Below are 19,324 nucleotides of genomic sequence, written 5' to 3'. Positions count from 1 at the left end.
CCTTGGCAGGAGGGGACCACAAGGAGCCTGGTCTCCTTAATAATGAGCTAGAGCTGAGACTGAGCCAGAAAATCATAGAACACTCTTCATCAGGGACCACAGCCAAGCAGGGAGTGAGGGCTCTAGACTTAGCTCAAATAATCAGCTTAAACAGTGCTCCTGACATGTGGGGAGAGGGATTGGGCCCAGGTGAGGCTCTTAGTGGTCATTGAGATCTATTAGTGCACTCAGGCCCTGGAAAACACCAATTAAGTCGTATTAGGACCAGGCAGTGTTTAAGTGTGTTATTCTCCTGGGGGGAGCATGCAGGAGCAGCATAATGGCTGCTGGTATGAGCACCCTGTCACTGCCAGCTGTACAGGGGCTGAAATTGAGGTGCTTGACATGAGAGGATTCCTCTGGAGGTGGGCCCTGACCCTCTGACAGGGTGAGCAAGCAAAGCTTCCATGTCTGGGTTGGTGCTTCAACCAAAAAATAATCCCTTGGGTTTCACTGCATGCCTGGCAGCCAGCTGGACCAGTCTGGCATTTGCACAGCAGCACCAGGCCACTCCAGCCATCAGAGACCAGCCCTGTGGTGGCTGTGGGAGCACAAACAGGTGGCACACTGGCTGGGCAGAGCTTGTGCTGTGCCGAAACATCTTTGCTCTACCTTCTCCAAAACACAGTGTCTTTCTTGTCTGCACTTAGAGCTGTTAGGGTCTTCCTCTCTACATCATGGAGGTTACAGCAGCAACTTGTGCACGTGTGTGCCAAAGAACTGCTCCTGCTTCACTTGCATGATGCTCCACAAGATCCTGGTAGCACCCACCATCAGCACTGCACAGCCTCGCTGGGTCACAGGCTGCCTGGCAACCCTCACACCTTTTCAGAGCTCCACCAGAGAGACCTTTGCTGTCCTTCTGTGCTTGTCACTTGTCACTGCTCCCTTCAAGCATGGATGCAACCCAGTAATAGGACAGAGGACTTTCTGCTCCACTTGTCCCATGGCATTTGTGCCCACTGTGGAAGCCCAGAGCAGACAGCACAGCAGACACTGCTGTGCACACTCTACATTCTGGGTGCTTGCCAGGTGTGGGGAACTCTGAATTTCCACAGGTATCAACCAACCAAACACCAATCTAGTCAAAAATATCATGGCATGACCCTGGTGCCCAACAAAACAGTTTGCACTGTGTCCGACTACGGGGGGGTAAGGTCCAGGGCTGTGCAGTGTCCTATAGGGAGAAGGGCAAATTCAGAGGGCAACCTGCACAGAAGTTCCATAGCACAGCAGAACGGTGAAGAGCTCAGAGGTCCCCTGTGCCTGTTGCCCTCAGGCAGTCTGTGCAGAGCGTGCAAAAGAGCCAGAAGCCAGCTGAGAGCGGAGCAGGAAGAGTAGCACTGCCAGTGCTGCCACCTCTCCATTTCTGTGCTGATCCCTTGCTTGGTAAGATGCTTTTGATGCTTTTTGATAGTGTGGGTTGGCAGCTAGCACCTCTGCCCCAGGCAGAGATCAATCCTTGCCAACAGCAAGGGGCAGAAAGTTTTATTAAGGTTACTGCAAACATACTATGGGTTTGAGAAGATTAAAACCACTTCAGCTGCGCGGCTTGGCCCCTCTGCCTTGCTCAGCTCTACAGAAAAGTTCTCTGCATAGGGAAGAGCAAATTTCCCCTGCAGATCTCAGGAGCTGTCTGGCTGCGAGTGTGCCAGGAGCCAGCAGCGAGTTTGGATCCACCTGTTCTGTGCCTCTTGTGAGGGACAACGTTTTCCTTACTGATCCCACCAGGGACACCCCAACAGCGTGGTGCTCTTCGCACCGGGGCTCCACTGGCCCCAAGGATTTTGTTGGTTCAGGAGTGAGCCGTGGCTATGGGGACACTGTGCCGTCAAGCCCAGCCTAGGGGCACAGGCGATGTGGGCGACACAGATCCGTGTGTCACCCCGCCTACCAGAATTACCGGGCGTGGGTTGATCCTGATAATCCTACGGTAAAAGTTCAGGGCAGCGTTTGTTTACCAAGCGCGCAACCACGAGGAGCGGCTGCGTGTCCGTGCCCGTTTCCGTGCCCGTGTCCCCGCGCAGCGCCGGCGATGGCTCCGAGGCCGGGAGCCGGGCGGGTCCTGGCTTCCTTTCCCTCCGGCCGGGACCCAGCCTCCTCCGGGCTTCCTTTCCCCTCCGCCGGGAGCTAGCCGGCTCCGGGCTTCTTTTCCTCGCCCGTGGGAGGAGTGACGGAGGGGCCGCCCCGCTCCCGGACGCTGCGCGCCATAAAGCCAGGCCGCGCTCCGGCCTCACGGCTCGGGGTAGCCCGAGACCCCCGCCCGGCTCCGTGCCTGCCGCCAGCCTTCCCCGGGCTGCTCATCCCACGGCCGCAGGTCGGTGAAGGGTGTCCCCCGAGCTGCCACCGCGACAGCACAGCAGGAGGGGAAGGGAGAGGACAAAGGGCAGGCGGAGGGGCTGTCACCCACCTGGGAGGGGCCGGGGTCCCCACAGCAGGGCACAGCACTGCCGGGCACCTCCATCGCCGGTACCTGGCGCGGGCGGGGAGATTTGGAGGCTCCCTGACACTCGGTAGGATTTCTCCTCAAGACAGCCAGAGGCAACATCACAGTAGTGCAAAAACCCCAGCACTGGCCAGGTCCACACCTGAGAGAGGACAGCAGCGGCTTTGCCACCCCAGACAAACTTCTGAGGGGCTGCCTTTCTTACTTGAGACCTCTTGGCACATCCCAGGCCGCTCAGCCCCGCTGTCCCACGCTGTCCCCAGGCAGAGAGCCCGTGGTGGAGCGCAACATGGCAAAGAAGGTGGCCATCATCGGCGGGGGCAGCAGCGGGCTGTGCGCCATCAAAGCCTGCCTGCAGGAGGGGCTGGAGCCCGTCTGCTTCGAGAGGACCGGCGACATCGGAGGCCTCTGGAGGTTTGAGGTAAAGCCTGCTGGCCACGTGCCCTGCTTGGGATCAGCATGGTGGTGGCTGGTGGCAGCCGGCCGCAGTGGGATTCTCTGGGTGAGACTGAGGGTAGGGGCTCCATGAAAAGGAGCAGCTCATCAGCCCCAGCCATACTTCCCCATGTCTGTGCCCCGCTCCCACAGGAGCGCCCCGAGGACGGCCGTGCCAGCATCTACCGCTCCGTCATCATCAACACCTCCAAGGAGATGATGTGCTTCAGCGACTTCCCCATCCCCGACGACTTTCCCAACTACATGCACAACTCCAAGATCATGGAGTACTTCCGCATGTACGCCCGGCGCTTCGACCTGCTGCGCCACATCCGCTTCAGGGTGAGCGCTGGGGCGCGAGGGGAGGTGGCGGCGAGCGGGGGCACAGGGTGCCTGACAGCGCTCCCCTGCCCCAGACCAGCGTGTGCCGCGTGTCCAAGCGCCCCGACTTCGCCAGCAGCGGGCAGTGGGAGGTGCTGACGGAGAGCGAGGGCAAGCGGGAGGCGGCCGTCTTCGACGCCGTGCTGGTGTGCAGCGGGCACCACACCGACGCACATCTCCCACTCGGCTCCTTCCCAGGTACTGCCCTGACACTGGCATGAGGGGACCCTCTTGACAGTTCATGCCAGTTCCTATTCTCCCTGCTGCTTTCCCTCCTGGCCCCAGTATTTCCTTGCCTTTCTTTGAGTCCAGGAGTGCTCCTGTGCTCCCCAGAAGTGGCTTGGTGGGGCAAGGGAGTGTCTCCAGTCTTTAGTGGGGAGATCGTCCAGCTGGCCCCAGGAAGCCAAGCATCCCTCCTCCTTGCTCACAGGAATTGAGAAGTTCAAGGGCCGCTACATCCACAGCCGAGACTACAAGGATGCTCAGGCTTTCACAAACAAAAGGGTTGTTGTCATCGGGATTGGGAATTCGGGGTCAGATCTGGCTGTGGAGATCAGCCAAACAGCCCAGCAGGTAAGCAGGAATAGGGTCCCAGCGGGCAGGACTGCCCCTGTGGGACACTGTCAGCTGCACAGGGACACCAGGACCAAGGCTTGCACATCTGCTGCTCCGTGCCACACTCGCTTGTTTGGCAATGCTGTCTCCTGCCAACCCCAGCTGCCAGGCAACTGAGACTTGGTCCCGCTCCCCTGTGAGATGCCAGTCACCAGCTCCCTCTGCCCTCTGGGTCTTTACCCAGTGCTTGGACAGCAAAAAGCAGAATGATCACAGGGCAAGGGCATGTTCCCTGCAGGGCAGCCCTTCTGGGACCATCACTGCCGTCAGTGATGATCCTTCTTCCTTGTCTAGGTCTTCCTCAGCACCCGCCGGGGTGCGTGGATCCTCAACCGCGTTGGAGATCAGGGCTACCCCATCGACACCATCTTAACCACCCGCTCAAAGAGATTCCTGCAGGAGCTGGTCAGCCCATCCATGGCATGTGACTACATGGAGAAGAAGCTGAATGCCAGATTCGACCACTCACGTTACGGCCTGAAGCCAAAACACAGGTATCAGCAAACACTCCCCCTGCCCAGTAGGGATTGTCTGCCTCCCTCTGTGTGCTTCCCAGCTTGGCTATTCCGTGCTCCCTGTGCTTGGACTGGGTTGTTAGTTTTGTTGCGCCCAGGCAAAGCTTGAGGAAGCCACCATTGCCCCTTCCAAGGATTCTTGGCGACAACAGTGCAGGGGCAGCTGTGAGCATCCCTGGGGATGAGCATTCCCAGAGCAGGGAGCAGCAGTTGGAGCAGGACATGGAGCAGAAACACTCCCTTCCCAGTGCCCTAATGGCTCCTTGCACCTTCCAGGGTCCTTCACCAGCACCCGACCATCAACGATGACCTGCCCAACCGCATCATTTCGGGCAGGGTGCGGGTGAAGCCGAACATCCAGGAGTTCACAGAGACATCTGCCATCTTTGAGGATGGCACCAAGGAAGACATCGATGCCGTGGTTTTTGCCACGGGATACAGCTTCTCCTTCCCATTCCTCGAGGGCTGCGTGAAGGTGGTGGAGAACCAGATTCCCCTCTACAAATATGTGTTCCCCCCTGACCTGGAGAAGCCAACGCTGGCTTTCATTGGCCTCATCCAGCCCCTGGGTGCCATCATGCCCATCTCAGAGCTCCAGTGTCGCTGGGCCACCCGTGTCTTCAAAGGTAAGTCAGGCAACCCTGCCCTGTGGATGCAGCCCTGGAGTGAGGGCAGATGGTGCCCAGCCATGGTGAGAAGGCAGCAGCTGGTTGTGCCATCCTGGCCATGGTGATGGTATGGCTGCCTTGCAGCTGTCACGGTGAGATGGCCTCTTCTCTGAGAGCCATCCATGCCCTGAGCTCCACAGGCTGCTCCTTCCCATATCGAGGCACTTGGATGTGCCTCAGGTGCCAGACCACACACCCCAGCAGTGCTGGCAGAGGCACAGCACCCAGGCAGGGGCAGCACCACAGTGTCCTGTCTCATCCTGCCCAGGGCTGAACGAGCTGCCCCCGCGGCATGACATGGAGGCTGACATTGAGCAGAAGAAAGAAGCGATGGCAAAGCGGTAAGATCCCTGTGGGAGCACTTTTGGCACAGCTGTTTATGGGCATCCATTCTGTCCTAGGCATGTCCTGGCACATTTGTGTGTGCCAGCAGAGGGCAGGGATGTGGTTGGCCACACTACCCACAGTCCAGTCTGTCCAATACCACCTTCCTGGTGTGCAGGGCATCTGCCAGCTCTGCTTCCAGCACCTACCTGCCCTCCCTCCCTGCCCGCAGGTACGTGAAGAGCCAGCGGCACACCATCCAGGTGGATTACATCCCGTACATGGACGAGCTCGCCTGCCAGCTGGGGGTCAAGCCCAGCCTGCTCACGCTGTTCCTCACGGACCCCAAGCTGGCGGTGGAGGTGGCCTTCGGTCCCTGCACGCCGTACCAGTACCGGCTGCGGGGCCCGGGCGCCTGGGCGGGTGCCAGGGCCGCCATCCTCACCCAGCAGCAGCGCATCCTCAAACCCCTGCAGACACGACACGTGGAAGAGAGCACCTCAGCCCCTGCCATGCCACTCATCTTCAAGCTGGTTGGGGCCATGGCCATCCTGGCAGCTGTTTTTGCTTACTTGTAGGTGCCCTGCAATGGCAGGAAGGGAGGCTTTGCTCTGTGCTGTGGGACTGGCTGGCCACCCCTGCCTGGCATGGCCCAGCTGTGACCACACCATGAGCTGGGGATGCATAGAACCTCCCCAGCTGCCAAAATAATGCTTGGGCTCCTGCTCTGCACCTCCCCTCGGGGAGTGCCATCATGGACAGAGGAGGAAACCTGCTCACTGCAGGCTAAATTCCAGTCCCTTTCAGCCAGTGCTCCGAGCTTTTCTGTCTCCTCTAACCCAGACGTGCCAATTTTGCCACATGCTCCCAGCAGCAAAGGCACAGCACACTTTCTAAATAGATAAATGCATTAAACAGCCAAGTGTCTGTCCTGTTACTGACACCATCCACCCTCCATGTGCTGTGGGAATGCTCATGGATTTGAGATTGGCCTTGTAGTGCTGGCCCACTGCAGCATGGGCTGACGTACACACACGTTCCACAGCAAGACAGCCTCTCTCAGGCTGTGTGCCCCCACAGCAGGTCCTGGCAGTCACAGTGGCATGGCTCAGTGCCAGCCTGGTCACCTGCACACAGCCCCTCTGGAATGTGGTTGGGCGGGCTGGGGACCCAGAGTGGGTAGAGGATGGGGGTGCTGTCCATCACACGCCTGGGCTGGTCATGCCAGTCCCTCTCCCCATCCCCTAGGTTTGTTTTCCACACCACAACCTGCTGAAATCTGAAGCACAGTCACATCTCTGCCCTGCCCAGGAAGTCCCAAGGCAATGTTAGCATCATTAAATGCTTACAGAACTCATTGTGCCTCTTGAAGAGGCCAGGTGCAATCCAGGAGGTGTGGCAGGGTGGTGGGGGGAACCTGTAGATCATGTCTAGAAGAAACACCTCTTGTGACACCTCAGCCACCCACAGGAGGCACAGGGACAGTCACCCCCAGACTGAGCAGCACCGGACAGCCTCCCTTTAGGGACACACCTGGCTCTGCAACTCCTGGCCACAGCTTGTGCAGCACCCCTGCCACCACCACAGCGGGGACATGGCTGCCAGGAGAGTAGCCATCATTGGTGCCGGTGCCTCGGGCCTGTGCGCCCTGAAATGCTGCCTGGATGAGGGGCTGGAGCCCACCTGCTTTGAGAGGAGCAAGGACATCGGGGGGCTCTGGCGCTTTGAGGTAAGCCCTGTGCAGCCAGGCTGCTCCAAGCACGCCTTGGGATCGGTCCTTGGCACATACAGGCGCAGCATGCCAGAGCTCCTCTGCCTGGCATGCCTGCAGCAGGCAGCTTTCCAAGGAAAACCACAGCAAAGTAAAACTGATTCGGCAGCGTGGTGCCAGCTGGGGTACCAGGCACATAGGAGCCAACTCCTGCTCACCGGCAGCAGGATGAAGCCTCCCCAAGGACTTTGCTCCATGGCTTGCTCCCCCAGCCTCCCGTCCCTCCCTTCCCAGTCTCATCCACACCTTCCTCTGTTATTTTGTTCGTGGTCACTCACAGCCCTTTCCTACCTATCTTGTCCTTCCTGACCCCACTCTCTGTCTCTGTCCCTGTCCTGCCCAGCCCTTTCCTGGAATCATGGTTGCTCCTCTTTCTGCTTCTGTGCCAGTCGCACACACAGAGTCACCACGTGACTGTGTCTTGGCTGTCCCAGCCTTGGCACAATCCTGGAGCTCATCTCTGCCCTCACCTAATAAGGCTGCTGACTTTTATCCCATAGACTCACCAACAAGATGACCAGTGTTCCCAACATGCCCTGTGTGGGAGAGGCCTGGGGGGACACAGGTGGCACTCATGCCAGAGTGGGGTCTGGGGTGGATCTGTCACAGTCCGCTAGTTCTGCCTGTGATGGGTCAAGAACAGGCTTGGTGGAGCAGAACCAGAGCAGCAGCATCCAGTTGTCGAGGCACAGACATGGTAAGCAGGAGCAACCACTTAACAGGAACCACTGGAGCTGCCTCCTCAGCCGGTGAGACCTGCTGTGGCAGCCAGGGCAACGGCACCACAGGAGCTTTGGGAATGCACTGCCTCACGGGGCAAGGAGTGCGAGTGACCCACTGTCACCACTGCTTGGCTCCCACCAGTCCAGAGTGTCCCTGTTTTTTGGGGTGTGGGATCTCAACCAAAGGAGAGTGCTGGGTGCAGGGATGGGTGCCACAACAACCTGTGGCTTAATCCTGCACCCACAGTGAAGTGCCAGCCAGGGCAGGCAGGCTTCCCCATCCCTCCCAGGCAGAGCTGAGCTGTGCCCCGCTCCCACAGGAGCGCCCCGAGGACGGCCGTGCCAGCATCTACCGCTCCGTCATCATCAACACCTCCAAGGAGATGATGTGCTTCAGCGACTTCCCCATCCCCGACGACTTTCCCAACTACATGCACAACTCCAAGATCATGGAGTACTTCCGCATGTACGCCCGGCGCTTCGACCTGCTGCGCCACATCCGCTTCAGGGTGAGCGCTGGGGCGCGAGGGGAGGTGGCGGCGAGCGGGGGCACAGGGTGCCTGACAGCGCTCCCCTGCCCCAGACCAGCGTGTGCCGCGTGTCCAAGCGCCCCGACTTCGCCAGCAGCGGGCAGTGGGAGGTGCTGACGGAGAGCGAGGGCAAGCGGGAGGCGGCCGTCTTCGACGCCGTGCTGGTGTGCAGCGGGCACCACACTGACGCACATCTCCCGCTCGGCTCCTTCCCAGGTACTGCCTGTGGGCTGCTCGCCTGCTCCCTGACATCCCTAAATGCCTTTGTCAGGTAGGAATTCCACGAGTGTCCAAAGGATCCTGCTGGCAGATGTCACTGCTGCCAGCGTGCCTCTCCCACTTGAGACACGCTCCCTCTCCATGCTGCTGGCCAAGCACCCGCTGGGCTCTCCAGCTCCTCACTGAGGCTGGAGGGCTCAACACCGGTGGTGGTCTTGCCTCTGGGTGCCAGGAGAAAATGCCTGGAGAGCTTTCCGCTGTGGAGACCCTCTTTGACTGGGGAACTTGCTGGAGCAGGCTGTCAACAGAGTCTGGCAAGATGGCACAGACCCTGGTTGTTCCTCTACTGGCAATGCACAGCATCAGATGTGACCTGCAGCAGAATTTTGGGATGGAAGCATGGAATTCTCCAGTCCAAGCCCTGCTCCAAGCCAGGCTAATCTCAAAGCCAGAGCAGGATGCTCAGGGCTACACTGAGAATCTTCTGCACTGGTAATGGGCACCATCCCAGGGCTGCATAACTCCTGTTGGTCACACTGATCCTAGCTTGTTCCCAAAACACACTAGCAGTCTGAACAGGGGGCAGCCACCCTCCTGCTCCACATACCAGCCCAGCATGGCTTCCCTCTCTCTTCCAGGACTGGAGAAGTTTGAGGGCTGGTACCTGCACAGCCGGGACTACAAAAGCCCTCAGCCCTTTTTGGGAAAACGGGTGGTCGTGGTTGGCATTGGGAATTCAGGCATCGATATCGCAGTGGAGCTGAGCCACGCAGCCAAGCAGGTGTGCTGGGAGAGCTCACGGGGATGGGACCCCAGAGGGCACCGATCATCCCCACCATCCCCTGTGGGCTCCCCTCCCTCCAGCACCTGGCCACAAGCACCATCTCTATGGGGGTGGCCATTGTGGTCCCACAAGCTCTGCTGGATTCCCTGTACCTGGAGCACAGCAGGGGCCCAGCCCAGGCTGGGGATGCTGCCATGCCACCACCTCTCTTCACCTTCCTTCCAGGTTTTCCTCAGCACCAGGCGTGGGTCCTGGGTGATGCACCGGGTGGCCAAGAGTGGGTACCCCTTTGATTTCAGCTACATCAGCCGCTTCACACAGCTCCTCCAGAACCTGCTGCCTCCACACATCATCAGTTTCTTCCTGGAGCGCGAGCTGAATGCCCGCTTTGACCACACGCTCTACGGCCTAAAGCCCAAGCACCGGTGAGCGCCCCAGCAGCACCAGGTACCTGCTGCAGCAATGCCCATCTCCCTGCAGCACCTGAGTGAGGTCTGCCTGTGCCTTCCAGGGTCCTGGACCAGCACCCGACCATCAACGATGACCTGCCCAACCGCATCATTTCGGGCAGGGTGCGGATGAAGCCGAACGTCCAGGAGTTCACAGAGACATCTGCCATCTTTGAGGATGGCACCAAGGAAGACATCGATGCCGTGGTTTTTGCCACGGGATACAGCTTCTCCTTCCCATTCCTCGAGGGCTGCGTGAAGGTGGTGGAGAACCAGATTCCCCTCTACAAATTCGTGTTTCCCCCTGACCTGGAGAAGCCAACGCTGGCTTTCATTGGCCTCATCCAGCCCCTGGGTGCCATCATGCCCATCTCAGAGCTCCAGTGTCGCTGGGCCACCCGTGTCTTCAAAGGTAAGTCAGGGCAGTTTGGGGGATGCAGCTGGGCTCCTGATTGAATTGTTGCTGGTAGCATCCCCTCATATGCTGCCTCTCCACATTCAACTTTTTATCCTCCTTTTGCTTCTTCATGAGGACAAAACCCCGCTTTACATTTTTCTGTGACTCTTGCACTGTTCTCTTATGGGGGCCGCTAACTGGCCCTGTTGCCTGCAGCCAAATTGTCCCTCCCCTTTCCTGCTGTTACTTTCTTTGCCCATGTCTCTTATTTTGCTCCTGACGCGGTGGCACATCCCATGTGCAAACCGGCTGGGCAGTGGAGCCATGGCAGGAGCACAGCCCACCATCCATCTCCATCCTCCTTTTGCCCAGGGCTGCAGGGCCTGCCACCGCCCGCCGACATGCTGGCTGAAATCACACAAACCAAGCAGAGAATGGCTGAGCGGTAAGGCCGTGCACAGAACCACCCTGCCACCCTCACCCCGGTGCCCTTTGTCAACTCCTCCCTGCCCGCAGGTACGTGAAGAGCCAGCGGCACACCATCCAGGTGGATTACATCCCGTACATGGACGAGCTCGCCTGCCAGCTGGGGGTCAAGCCCAGCCTGCTCACGCTGTTCCTCACAGACCCCAAGCTGGCGGTGGAGGTGGCCTTCGGTCCCTGCACGCCGTACCAGTACCGGCTGCGGGGCCCGGGCGCCTGGGCGGGTGCCAGGGCCGCCATCCTCACCCAGCAGCAGCGTGTGGTCAGGGCCCTGCAGCCGCGGGCCCACGGCCGCCATGCCCGCTCCAGCGCCGCGCCACACACCCTCACGGTGCTCTTCAGCATCGCCATGATTGCGGCCGCCCTCCTCTACGTCTCGCTCTCTCCCTAGCCAAAAGGGAAGGAGACAGGCGGGTCCTGCCGGCAATATGCTCTTTCTCCCTTAGGCTTGTGTCTGTGGTGTCCTGCTAGCTGTGCCGGAGCACGGAAGGAGTCGCTCCATGAAGGTGCACCCTGTTCCTTCAAGGCTGCGCCTTCCCGCTGTGCTCCCACCGAGTCTGGTCACGGGCTGCTCTGCCAACATTTCCCGAGCTCTATCTATGGGTTAGGTCACACAGGTGGTGGGCAAACCGGGATCGTGCCCAAGCGAGGGAGAGGGCAATAAAGCAATAAAGCAATAAAGCTTGTCCCCGTGCGGCGGGGACCGGACACCCCAGAGCGTGGCTGTGACAGTCCGTCAGGCCCGCCCCGGGAACCCCCGCCCGCAGCCAACATGGCGGTGCCCGGCGGCGGGGCCGCGGGCCGGGGGCGGGGCGGGAGCGCGGCCGGGGCGGCTCAGAGCGCCCCGCAGCGGCCGGCGGGGGGTGGCGCCATCTTGGACGGAGGCGGAGAGCGGGGCGGCGGCGGCGGCGGCAGGTGGGGTCGGGCCGGCCCGGGTCCGGGCACGGCGGGGCGGGTGTCACGGGTGGGTGCGTGGGTGGTGTGAGGGTGGCGGCTCCCCGGGAGGCGGTGGGTGAGGCGTGGCTGTGCGGTGTGGCGGTGTCCCGGAGCCCGCAGCGGTGCGGACCCCGTGTGGCAGCCCCTCGGGAGGCCCGGCTCCTGCCGGTGTGTCCCGCTCCTCCCCCGAGCCACGGCGGAGCCGCGGGTGCCCGTGGGCCGAGCCCGCCGTGACAGCCCCGCCGAGCAGAGCCCCAGCCCAGCCCTGCCCTGCCTGCTCGGAGGGAGATTTTCCGCCCCCGCTTTCCCAGCTTCACCTCACGGCAGCCTCAGGGCTCGGCTCTGGTTCCCGTCTCCGAAAGAGGGAGAGGCCGGGCGGACCGGCTCACCCCAGCCCCGGGCGGTGTCAGCCCGGCGGGATGCTGGAGCCCATCCCTCCCTGAAACCCGGCTGGGAATGCCTGCCAGTGCTGCACAGACCCCATCCCTCCCTGAAACCCGGCTGGGAATGCCTGCCAGTGCTGCACAGACCCCATCCCTCCCTGAAACCCGGCTGGGAATGCCTGCCAGCGCTCCCAGTGCTGCACAGACCCCATCCCTCCCTGAAACCCGGCTGGGAATGCCTGCCAGTGCTGCACAGACCCATCCCTCCTGCACGAACCCCCTCGGGCTACCTGCCAGCGCTTCCCGCGGTCACTGGCCGGGTGGGAGAGGCAGCGAGCCTGGCACATCCCAGGGAGGGGAATGGGTATAGTTCACTTGTTGTTTCCGAGTGGGAAGGTGGTCTGGCTGGAACCAAAGGGCCCCATTGATGGGGCAGGCAGGCACTCACCTTGCCTGGGCTGGGGCTGGCAGGGGCTTGCTGCCAGACTGGGAGTGGATGTGCTGGGATGCTGTGGAGGTTTGCTGGGGCTCTGGTGTGCTGTGTAGCATTTCTATCCTTGGCTTGGGTTTACCTGTGTGACACCGTCTCCCAGTGCTGTGAGGGCTGGTCTGGATGCAGGAGGGTTTGAGCTGTGAAAGTTAATTCAGCAAAGCCAATACTGCAGTGTGTCCAGGTGCCTGTGTGTGTGATGCAGGGGATTCAGGTGGCACATGCCAGGCAGGAGCCACTGCTTGGGATAAACCTTGGGAGTGTTTGGAGAGCGTGACCTGTAAGGAACAGAGGGACTGGAATCCTTGTAGGGAAGAGAAATACCTTCAAACTTGTTAACACCTGCACATATCTCTCAGGTCTGTCCAGCTACGAGGGAAGCTCAGCATTTTCCACCTTCCTCCCTGTAGATGAGAAGTAAAGGAGCCTTAGTGGAGATACTGCAGAGGAAACTCCTCAGCAGCAGGTTTGGTGGTACAGGGGCAGTTTTTGTGAGGAGCTGTCTGAGCTCCTCAGAGCAGGTTGGGAAGAGGTCAGAGCAAGAGGTGTAGCCCATCTGACCTGGATCTTCAGGTATATTTTATCTGCACTGAAAGCATGGGGGTATGGATTAGCTGCCCACTTGAGCTGCCTTTTAGCCCTCAAGATTTAAGAAATACCGTAGTAATTGCTCCATAATGTTCTAAAGCCTGGCTTTGGCTGGCAGCCTGGCTTGGCACCCTTAGTATAACTTGATCTTTTAAACAGACCTCCAAATGTCACAAGTGAGCATATGAAGCAAGGCTGCCTGTCCCCTTGCTTGCTCTGCAGAGCCTATGGCAAGCTAAAAGCTGCAAAATTAGCCTGGAAGTGGGCAAGAACCCCAATCCATCTCGGCTCCTGGAAAGAGGGTAAGCCCTGAAGAGTCCTGTGTAGCTTGCAGTGGCTTTGTTGTTTATCCTAAAAGGTGTGTAGCTGTTCATGGCTTGGTCAGTTCTCCTGAGCTGGATGAGATTGGGGATGGTGGCCTTCTCCATCTGCAGAGGGACACTGAGGTGGCCAGGGCTGCCCTTCCCTCACTGTGTCCCTCCAGACAGCCAGGCAGGTGCTGGCTAGGTCACAACAAATGGTCCTGCTGTCTGTGCTGTGCTGTGCTGCAGCTGACACGGTGACTTGCCTGGTGAATCATAAGTGAATGCTGCTGAGAGCTGAGCTTTTTGCAGACACCACAGCATTAGCCCCACTCCTTGGACAAGCTCCAGCCTGGGCGATTCCATTCGGACACTTTAAATGCTCCCTGTTGCCTTTGCAGACACAAGGCTCTGCTCTTCTGCCTGCAAGCTCTTGGAGACTGGCTGGGGACTGTAAAACAGCTGCTACTTTCACTCCCTGGCTGTTTTCTTGCTGGATGCCGGGGGTTGTCTGTGAAGCCTGACTGCAGGACTGTGAAAGAGGCTCTGTTAACGCCAGGCAGTTGATTTGCCAATAAAGGTTGGCTTTATTTTTCCCATCACCTCTACTCTGTTGGCTGCCTAGGATTGATGCGGGACACAGGTGAAGTTGTATTGGTTTTGGAGTCTTAACAATTACCAGCTTAACTAGAGTGATGGTTCTTAAGGCTATAATTAGGTCAAGCTGTCTTGTTTGTTGAATTTCCATTCAGCTCCCAAACTAGGTAGCAGAAGTGAACTCGGGGCCTGTTTTAGGACTGCTGTTTTTAGGATTGTTCATCTCCACTGGCAAAGAGCATTTGGGAGAGGGCTCTTGTGCTCCTGTCCATGCTGCCAGAGCCCGTGGGCAAAGGCAGAGCGCTGCTGTGTGTCCCTGGCAGGGGCTGCTGAGCTGCCATGGGGAACACCACGAGCGAGCGTGTGTCTGGGGAGCGCCATGGCTCCAAGTCCCACCGCTCCGATGGCTCCGGTGCCTCCCACCCCGCCAAGGAGCACCCGCACAAGATCATGGTGGGCAGCACTGATGACCCCAGCGTTTTCAGCTCCCACGACTCCAAGGTAAGGGCTGGCTGCTCCCTTCCCTGCCTGCCCTCCAGAGCTTCAGCACATTGACTGTGTGGGGCTGCATCCCAGCCGTGGGGAGCTGGGAGGAGCTCTGTGGTGCTCCTGTGGGCCGTGTGCAGGTGGGCTGGTAGAGAACCTGTAAGTGTTCTTAAGCTGTGTGAATGTGTTCACTGCTGTCTCTGTGTCTCAGTCACATCTCTCTGGTTTTCTTTGCCCAGATTCCTGGGGACAAGGAGTTTGTGTCATGGCAGCCGGATCTGGAGGAGTCAGTGAAACCATCCCAGCAGGCTCGTCCGACTGTCATACGCTGGGCTGATGGAGGCAAGGAGGTCTTCATCTCCGGATCCTTCAACAACTGGAGCACCAAGATCCCACTCATCAAGAGGTAGCCAAGTCACTTACTCTATATTCATGTCTGCTCCAGTGCAGAGGACATTTTCCTTTGCTCTCTTGGCTTTTCTCTGAGACAAATAAACAGTCAGCTCCTTCCCTGTGTGGTGCTGCAGGGACAGTGGAAAGTTGTGAAACAGGGACAGGACAGGATGGGCCACTTTGCTTGCCCAGCTGGATGTCACACAGCAGTCAGTGCTGGCAGCAGAGCCCTGCCCAGGTATGCAGCAGTCCTCTGGAAGCTGTCAGCTCTTCCCTGGGCTGCAGCATTACCCCATGCCTAGTTGTATTGCTGCCAGTGGGTGTTAGTTGTTGTCTCTCACTATCTTCCTGCCCTAATGATGTCCTTGCTGTTCTGCAACCCATCTGTGACTTACATGAAAGCTTATGGAAGACTCTAGCAATTAATCTGGAATGAGTTTATCTCAATTTCAGACTTGACAAACAGAGCTGTCCCACTTGCTCCTGTCCTGCTATGCCAGCACAGGGCAGGAGCTTTACCCTTATGTTCTTAGCCTGTCTTGCACAGGGTATCTGTCACATCCACTTTCTCATGCATTGGGTCACTGATGATGAGCAAGCCTAACTCTGCAGGAAGGTGTTGGGGTAGGGGGGCTGGACAGTGCTGATTCCTGGGGCCCCATGGAGGAGCAGCATTCAGAGCATCAGCAGGGTGATGCTGTTGCATATCTGTTCTCTCTGTACAGCCACAATGACTTCGTTGCTATCCTGGACCTTCCAGAAGGAGAGCACCAGTACAAATTTTTTGTGGATGGCCAGTGGGTCCATGATCCATCTGAGGTAATGCTGCAGGCTTTATCCCTGCAGATCTCGTCTTCTTCAGGGAACTAGACAGGATGTAACTGCAGCAGAGGGGGATCAAGGAGAGCAGAGACTATCTCCTGAAACTAAAGGTCCCTGAGTCATTTCAGAGGCTGGTTCCTCTGGATTTAGTCATGCTTTATGGGGAAGCATTGGGAAAGGGCATGGAAATGGCAGAAGGCCCTCAAGTCCCACTGAGAATTGGCAATGGGAAGATGTGGTCAGCACTCACTTACAGGTTCTCCTCCCAACTGAATCATGCAGGAGCAGCATGGGAAGGACAGCACACCTACCCACGGGCATGTAGCAGGATGGAGGATGGAAATAGCAGCTGATGTAGGAGCCTGTGATAAAGGAAAATCCTCCCAGGGTAAACAGCAGAGATCTACAAGTGTAGGGCAGAGAGGGACACCAGCCACCTGTGCTTGGAGCAAAGACAGCTTGGGCTGGGAGGATCTAGAAAGCATTGAATGTGCCTCAGTTGGGGGTGAACATGGGAAGATTCTCACCCCAGTTCTTTGCAGCCTGTGGTTACCAGCCAGATGGGGACGATAAACAACCTCATCCACGTCAAGAAGTCTGACTTCGAGGTGTTTGATGCATTGAAGGTGGATTCCCTGGAAAGCTCAGAAACCTCAGGTCGGGGTGAGTTTTGTGGCATTACAGCTTTGCATGTGCTGTTCTCCACCTCCTCTGCTCTGGGTGCACAGAGCCCCTGGGCAGAGGTGTGGGGATGAGTAGTATTGGGCAGCATGTCCTGCCCAGCCCACAGCTGAGGCCCTTTCCCTCTGGAGAGGCTGTGTTGGTGTAACTTATTCTGTGCTAGCACCATCCCAGAGCAGAGCTGCTGCCTGTGCGTGGCTGAGGGAGCCATTTCGGACTGGGGAATACCAGGAACATCAGCCCTTTCTGTCTGGTCAACTGTAAGTCATCTGATCCGGGGTACATGCTAGGTGATAGCAGGATCCAGTTTATTTTCAGCAGCTACTCTTGGTTTTCATGCCAAGGTAATTTGTACCAGTGCTAGCACATTGCAAACCTCCCTGTCTGCTTGTGTTACAGCAACAGGTTAGGTTACCACGCAGGCAACGGTGGTGCTGGCTCAGTGAGAAATGCTGGCAGGAAGCTGAGTCGTGTGTCTGTCCCTGGTACAGCCCCATCTCAGATACAGCTCAGCTCCATGTCCTTTCCCAGCCTGGGCAAGAGACACTCTGCTGGAGAGAAGCCAGCAAGCAGCAGCAGCCCAAGGAGAGGGAGCCCTTCTGGAGGCTGGCTGTTCCCAAATGTTCAGATCAGTAGCTGGGAGATGCAGCCAGTCCAGCTTTCAGTGACCACAAAAGCTGAGGTCCCTCCTATATTTGGAAGAGCTGTTCAGTGTACAGTTCCTGTTTGCTTTCCCTGGACCTCCTCATCAGGCAGCACCTAGAGCAACCTGCTTCCTGCAGGGAGAGGCACCTGCCTGTGCTGACAGCTGTGTGCTTGAGGGGTCTTGTGATGGGCAGCATGAGGTGCTTGTTGTGTTGTGTCAGTGCATGTATCAGTTTACAGACCTGCTTGAAATTGCTGTGGGCTCTCCCAGCTGCATTTTCTGCTGTGAAAAGGCTGAGCTGTTGCTATAGAATAGATCCCTGCCCGTGGCTTGTGGAGGATGTTTGTGCTTGAAAGACCTTGCTGAGTCCTCAGCTTCTTAGGAGCTGTTCTGTGCTCGTCCATCCTGCTTCAATCATTTCATGCCTCTGCCTTTGTCTTCTCTCTAGATTTATCCAGCTCCCCACCAGGACCTTATGGCCAAGAGATGTACGTGTACCGGCCTGAGGAGCGCTTCAAATCCCCACCCATCCTCCCGCCTCACCTCCTCCAGGTCATCCTCAACAAGGACACCAATATCTCGGTGTGTACCAGTATACTGCCACAGAGAGAGCCACTCTGGGGTCAGAAAGGGAGTCCTGTCTGCAGGGAGCCTGGGCTCCCCTTGGTGGGGTCTAGCCTTTGGCATTTCTCAGGAAAAGCATCACTTTTCCCATTTAGCACACTGATTTGGCCTTCTGGTGCTTAGCTGAGCTCTGTCTGTTCAGAACAGCCAGAGGCAGCAGCAGCAGCTCCCTGTGCTGGCAGGGGCTGGGGGATCAGGGCTCTGCTGTTCTCCTGTGACACTCCTCTCCTCCTAGTGTGACCCAGCACTGCTCCCTGAGCCCAACCACGTCATGCTCAACCACCTCTACGCGCTCTCCATCAAGGTAAGCTCAGGTCCTGCCAGGCTGCAGGTGAGGAGCTGCTGTGGCTCCCAGGAGCCTGCAGCACCTGCAGGGAGCAGAACCTGCTCACCTGGGGGGTGGAGATGGGACCTGGCTGCCTGGTGAGGTGTGGCAGGCACAGGGGCAGAGGGTGTGACTTCCTAACAATTCCTTTCAGCTGCCTCCCTGCAGCGTGGAGGAGCTAAGCACGTATCAGACCCTGCCCTTGCTCTGCCCCATGCCCTGTTGTGTGTTGGGCTGGCTGTGGGACTGGGGACAGCAGGGACAGGCTGGGGCAGCTCCCTGAGTCCCAGGGGTGCCCTGGCCCCACGTGCTGACGCTGTGCCTCCCGCAGGATGGCGTGATGGTGCTCAGTGCCACGCACCGCTACAAGAAGAAGTACGTCACCACGCTGCTGTACAAACCCATCTGAGCCAGGGCCTCACACACTCCCCACGCAGGACACGCCGCTTGTCTGCACACACTGGGCCATGGGACTGTGTGACAACTGGCCACTGGCTCCAGCCTCCAACCTGGCAGGGACACAGGCCCCAGCAACAAGCTCAGGGCCACTGGGGCCTGTGACGCTGTCCCATCCTACTGGCATGGTTTAGCCTTTGGTTTCCACCCACCTGCAGCTTCCCTTGGCTTCTGTGAGTCTCTGGGACCACTTTGCTGCTCACCAGAACAGCCCCTCCTCACGCCCAACACGGAAAGGGCTTCACCCTGCCTGTCTTCTCCAGCCTGCAAGGGCCTCAAGGTGGTCCTGGCACTGCACCTGCTCCAGGCTCCAGGAACACATCCTGTCCTTCTGTGCTCTGCTGTCCTGGTGACGAATCTCCGAGGCCACCTTGTCTGCTAGGGGCTCTGACACTCCAGCCTAGCACCTGCCCCCTGTCCCACAGCCCTGCCTGTGGGGCTGCCCCCAGCTTTGAGGGGGGCTCTGCAGCCCCAGTCCTCTGCGAGGTTCAGCGTTGAGCCAGCACGATGGACGGTACTGCTGGACATAGCCACTCTTACCTGCTGCTGTGAGAGCACCACAAGGACTGCATCACCCTGTCCCCAACATCAGCTGCTTCTGTGGGACAGGGCTGACTTTGTCACAGCCAGAAGGGCACCAGCCCATGCCCGTGCTGGAGGGGCCTGGGAAGAGCAGAGCCAGGCAGGCACTCCAGGACCCCAGCTGCACCGCCTGCTGTCACAGCAGTGCCAGGGGACAGGGGTTCTCTATTTATTACAGTATTTATTGTTCTCGGTGCTGCTTGCCTGGTGTTGCAGAGGGGGCCTAGAACAGTAA

The 19,324-nt window shown here is 58.5% G+C and overlaps 3 protein-coding genes across 13 annotated transcripts in view; all 3 read left to right on the top strand.

Moving 5' to 3' along the window:
• LOC306805645 (5'-AMP-activated protein kinase subunit beta-2) overlaps positions 1-19,284 on the top strand; it is a gene marked incomplete at its 3' end in the record, with an annotated part of 112,051 nt that extends 92,767 nt beyond the window's left edge. Inside the window, exons 1-9 of one of the 8 annotated variants that reach the window (XM_079313640.1) lie at positions 11,612-11,693; positions 14,398-14,575; positions 14,800-14,966; positions 15,679-15,772; positions 16,318-16,438; positions 16,631-16,716; positions 17,551-17,684; positions 17,962-18,030; positions 18,383-19,284. In XM_079313640.1, coding sequence (XP_079169766.1) covers positions 14,414-14,575; positions 14,800-14,966; positions 15,679-15,772; positions 16,318-16,438; positions 16,631-16,716; positions 17,551-17,684; positions 17,962-18,030; positions 18,383-18,392 — 843 coding nt within the window. In that variant the 5' untranslated portion in view covers positions 11,612-11,693; positions 14,398-14,413. The other 7 variants (XM_079313642.1, XM_079313639.1, XM_079313641.1 and 4 more) reach the window with 7 other exon arrangements.
• On the top strand, positions 959-6,338 carry LOC306805637 (flavin-containing monooxygenase 5-like). 4 transcript variants are annotated; one of them, XM_079313627.1, is made up of 9 exons: positions 959-1,428; positions 2,749-2,906; positions 3,074-3,262; positions 3,337-3,499; positions 3,732-3,874; positions 4,211-4,410; positions 4,708-5,057; positions 5,368-5,440; positions 5,656-6,338. In XM_079313627.1, the coding sequence occupies exons 2-9, from the start codon at positions 2,775-2,777 to the stop codon at positions 5,999-6,001; spliced, it is 1,596 nt and encodes a 531-aa protein (XP_079169753.1). In that variant the 5' UTR covers positions 959-1,428; positions 2,749-2,774; the 3' UTR covers positions 6,002-6,338. The 4 variants fall into 4 exon arrangements, with proteins under 4 accessions (XP_079169753.1, XP_079169752.1, XP_079169755.1 ...); XM_079313626.1 differs by having other exon boundaries at positions 1,189-1,428; positions 2,715-2,906; XM_079313629.1 differs by lacking the exon at positions 959-1,428 and adding an exon at positions 2,193-2,356 and having other exon boundaries at positions 2,715-2,906.
• On the top strand, positions 6,462-11,425 carry LOC306805636 (flavin-containing monooxygenase 5-like). Its single transcript, XM_079313625.1, has 7 exons — positions 6,462-7,152; positions 8,237-8,425; positions 8,500-8,662; positions 9,304-9,874; positions 9,961-10,310; positions 10,668-10,740; positions 10,812-11,425. Exons 1-7 carry the CDS (start codon positions 7,018-7,020, stop codon positions 11,167-11,169), a joined length of 1,839 nt encoding a protein of 612 aa, XP_079169751.1. The 5' UTR covers positions 6,462-7,017; the 3' UTR covers positions 11,170-11,425.
• Positions 19,285-19,324: the final 40 nt, after the last annotated feature.

The sequence above is a fragment of the Erithacus rubecula genome (genome assembly GCF_903797595.1).
Source record: "Erithacus rubecula genome assembly, chromosome: 10".
NCBI classification, from domain to species: Eukaryota; Metazoa; Chordata; class Aves; order Passeriformes; family Muscicapidae; genus Erithacus; species Erithacus rubecula.
The sequence above is the reverse complement of the archived record's forward strand: the minus strand, read 5'-3'. Positions and strand labels throughout refer to the sequence as shown.

Coding starts and splice junctions, on each gene's coding strand:
- LOC306805637 (XM_079313627.1), top strand. CDS start 2,775: ATGGCAAAGAAGGTGGCCATCATCGGCGGGGGCAGCAGCGGGCTGTGC. Junction 3,875..4,210: donor TCAGCCAAACAGCCCAGCAG/GTAAGCAGGAAT, acceptor TTCCTTGTCTAG/GTCTTCCTCAGCACCCGCCG. Junction 5,441..5,655: donor AAAGAAGCGATGGCAAAGCG/GTAAGATCCCTG, acceptor CCCTGCCCGCAG/GTACGTGAAGAGCCAGCGGC.
- LOC306805636 (XM_079313625.1), top strand. CDS start 7,018: ATGGCTGCCAGGAGAGTAGCCATCATTGGTGCCGGTGCCTCGGGCCTG. Junction 7,153..8,236: donor GGGGGCTCTGGCGCTTTGAG/GTAAGCCCTGTG, acceptor CCGCTCCCACAG/GAGCGCCCCGAGGACGGCCG. Junction 9,875..9,960: donor GGCCTAAAGCCCAAGCACCG/GTGAGCGCCCCA, acceptor TGTGCCTTCCAG/GGTCCTGGACCAGCACCCGA.